Genomic DNA, 3,857 nt, shown 5'->3' with positions numbered 1-3,857 from the left:
GAATACTTTGGAAGTTCCTTAAAAACTATGAATAGCTCTGCCACATGACCCAGCAATTCCTCTACTGGGTATATATCCAAAAGGTATGAAGTCAAGAGACATCCGTTTCACCATATTTATTGCAGCACCATTCACACAGCCGAAACATGAAATCAGGCAGTGTGTCCATCATCAGATGAATGGATAAAAAAATATATGCATGCAATAACATATTATTCAGCTACAACAAGAACTAAATTTGTTATTTGCAACAAAATGGATGGAAATGGGGGACACTGCATTAAGTGAAATAAACAAGACACAGAAAGATAAATACCATATGCTGTCCCTCATATGTGAAAACTAAATCCAATCCAGTCATAGAAGAGTAATTACTTGAGGGAACTTGTATAATGTGTACCAAATCAGAGTTACAACAACAAAGGAAAAAGTTTCCAGTGTTACACAGCAGAGTGGGGGTAATGATAATTCACCCCTTATACATTTTGTGAGCAAACAGAAGAAGAGAGCTCCAAGGCTCCAATGATAAGGTAATGTCAACGAAGGGGAAATGTTGATTGCATTGACTGGATCAGTACACTTTGTATACATGTACTGAAATATTAAACTGTAGCACATATATATGTACAACTACTGTTAAGAAATACTTAAAAAGAAATTGTAATATTATCAAAAACTTAATAAGCCTTCAGACTAAAAGGTTGGTAGAATATCCTATTCTATTCTTTGTTTAAACTCTTTCTACTTAAGCCTAACAAATACCATGCCTCTGAAGGAAAATCGGGGCTGTAGACCATGACTCTGATGATAGAAAAACTGTTACTAAGGTGATAGACAATTGGTAAGAATAATGCAAAATGTTCCCTTTTCCTTCATTATCTTATTGTAAATATTCTTTCCGCTTCAGAGAAACCGAACAGTGAAACATCTCAAAACAGATGTGTGCTCTATGGATTTTACAAAGGTCATTTTTGAGCTTGTTTCCATACTGATAGAAGATGTTTTGATACACGCTCTTTGAAACTGGCCTGAGATATGGTCTGTGAAAATCACACTAGAGTCACTGAATTCATTCTTCTCGGATTTACAAACAATCCCAAGATGGAAGTTTCCCTTTTCACCTTGTTCCTGGCCATCTATATGGTCACTTTGTTGGGCAACTTTCTCATTGTCACGGTGACCAGTGTGGATCCTGCTCTCCAAACACCCATGTACTTTTTTCTCCGAAACCTGTCCCTTCTGGAAGTCTGCTTCACATTGGTCATGGTGCCCAAGATGTTGGTAGATCTGGTGTCCTCAAAGAAAACCATCTCTTTTGTGGGCTGTGGAACCCAGATGTACTTCTTCTTCTTCTTCGGCAGCTCCGAATGCTTCCTCCTCTCTATGATGGCTTATGATCGCTTCGTGGCCATCTGTAACCCTCTCCGTTACTCAGTCATAATGAACAGGTCCTTGTGCTGGTGGATGGCCATAGGTTCTTGGATGTCCGGTGTCCCTGTGTCTATGCTACAGACAGCTTGGATGATGGCCCTTCCTTTCTGTGGACCAAACGCTGTAGACCATTTTTTTTGTGATGGTCCTCCAGTGTTGAAACTAGTCACCGAGGATACAACCATGTATGAAATGCAAGCACTTGCTTCCACACTACTATTTATCATGTTTCCCTTCTCCCTGATTTTGGTCTCCTATACCCGCATCATTGCAACCATTCTGAGGATGCCATCGGCTACTGGCCGCCAGAAAGCATTCTCCACTTGTTCCTCACACCTCATTGTGGTATCTCTCTTCTACGGGACGGCCAGCCTGACATATCTACGACCCAAATCCAGTCAGTCCTCTGAGAGCAAGAAGCTTGTGTCATTGTCCTACACTGTCATCACCCCTATGCTGAACCCCATCATCTACAGCCTGAGGAACAATGAAGTGAAAGGGGCAGTCAAAAGGGCAATCACTCAAAAGGTCTTGCACAAGTCAGATGTGTTTTGAGTCCTGTGGTAGAGAGTGTTCTAAAATAGGAGCAGCAGAACCCACTGACCAAAGCTTACTAAGAGTGGAGGAGTTGCCATCAGTGTCACTTTATTGTAGTCAGTGCATCTCAGTGGGTCATTTTGGGTCTCAGGGAGAAGGAGACAGTACTCTCACACCGGGATGATTGAGAAAAAATGCCATGAGAGGACTATTTAAAAGTTGAGGACAAGGCCGACACTGCGGCTCAATAGGCTAATCCTCCGCCTTGCGGCGCCGGCACACCGGGTTCTAGTCCCAGTCAGGGCACCGGATTCTGTTCCGGTTGCCCCTCTTCCAGGCCAGCTCTCTGCTGTGGCCCGGGAAGGCAGTGGAGGATGGGCCCTGTACCGCATGGGAGACCAGGATAAGCCCCTGGCTCCTGGCTTCGGATCAGCGCGGTGCGCCGGCCGCAGCGGCCACTGGAGGGTGAACCAACGGCAAAAGGAAGACCTTTCTCTCTGTCTCTCTCTCACTATCCACTCTGCCTGTCAAAAAAAAAAAAAAAAAAGTTGAGGACAGGGTTCGGTGATATTGCCACCCAGGTCACACCGTGGAAAGTCCTTGGCCTGAAGGGGCAAGTAGAGGGAGTGTCAACTGTGTATTTATACAACTACAGATGCTGTTTGACTTACGGTGGAGCTTTGTCCTGATGAGCCCATTCTAAGTTGAAGTGTGACAAGGTAAAAAAGAATTGATTCCACCTAAGCTACTGGACATCCTAGCTTAGCAACCCAGTGCACTGTAGAGTGTTGCTTGATTACCTCCAGGGTCGTGGCTGACTGTGAGCTGTGGCTCACGGATGCTGCCCGGCTGCCCATTGCACAGAGTACGCTGCCTTGTACTGTTATATCAGCCTTAGAAAAGACCAGAATTCAGAGTGCAGTTGCTACTGAATGTGTATGTTCTTCACAAATTTATAAAGGAAAAATTAAAAAAAAAAAACAGACGTTGAACCATTATCAATCAAGAACCATATGTATTAAAAAAAAAAAGCCACCTATTAGGAGCTCTGTTGTTCAGTAGAGGAAGGTAGTCACCCCAGCCTTATTCTGTTTTGATTCTCTCAAATCTATTGCTGGCTTCTGCTCTTGGACAAACCAAATCTGAGACAGATGGCTTTAGGGCACAGGACAGGGTGGAAAGGGTAAGAGAAGTTATAGAGGGTAAATAAAAATCCCACTACAAATCACTATATGTATATTCTGCAACTGATACGATGCAAAGATGGAACATGTACTGTGCTTTAATGACTGAAAAAGTTGAAAGTGCAAGAATTTACAATGCAAATTCTTCATATTGCTTGAATGTTTAAATTAGATTATTTAATAAACTTACTTTGGCATTAATATTTGGTGACATGATTCTGCATAATTTTGGTCATTGGCTAAATTAGTTACTAATTAATTAATAATCAGCTATTCTTAGACATTATTTTATTCTTATATTTAAACAGGAGGCATTCTCTTGATATAGTAAAGCAAAATAGAAAACATGGTTTATTGAGGCACTACCTTAACACAAGCCATTATGACAATTTTAGAGATAGATCCTACTGTATTTTTATTTTGCATAAAAGTCAAACTAGGATCAGAAAATGTAAATAACTTGACAAGATGAAGATAAGTAGCCACAATAAATTTAACTGGGTGGGGGGGGGTGGTCAGCATTGTGGAGCATCAGGATAAGGGGCTGCTTTTGATGTTGGCATCCCAAACTGGAGCACCAGGTCTAGCCCCAGCAGCTGCACTTCTGATCCAGCGCCATGCTAATGGGCCTGGGAAGGCAGGGGATGATGGTCCAAGTACTCTGACCCCTGCCATACAAATAGAGACCCAAATGGACCATGCTCC

At 42.5% G+C, this 3,857-nt stretch overlaps 1 protein-coding gene across 1 annotated transcript; it reads left to right on the top strand.

The window, feature by feature from the left end:
• Window positions 1–1,035: 1,035 nt before the first annotated feature.
• Window positions 1,036–1,986, top strand: LOC133767708 (olfactory receptor 10A7). Its single transcript, XM_062202145.1, has one exon. It carries the CDS (start codon window positions 1,036–1,038, stop codon window positions 1,984–1,986), a length of 951 nt encoding a protein of 316 aa, XP_062058129.1.
• The last annotated feature ends 1,871 nt before the right edge of the window (window positions 1,987–3,857 follow it).

This window comes from Lepus europaeus, chromosome 10 (genome assembly GCF_033115175.1).
Source record: "Lepus europaeus isolate LE1 chromosome 10, mLepTim1.pri, whole genome shotgun sequence".
NCBI lineage: Eukaryota > Metazoa > Chordata > Mammalia > Lagomorpha > Leporidae > Lepus > Lepus europaeus.
Note: the sequence above shows the minus strand (reverse complement) of the source record. Positions and strands in the feature narration are given on the sequence as shown.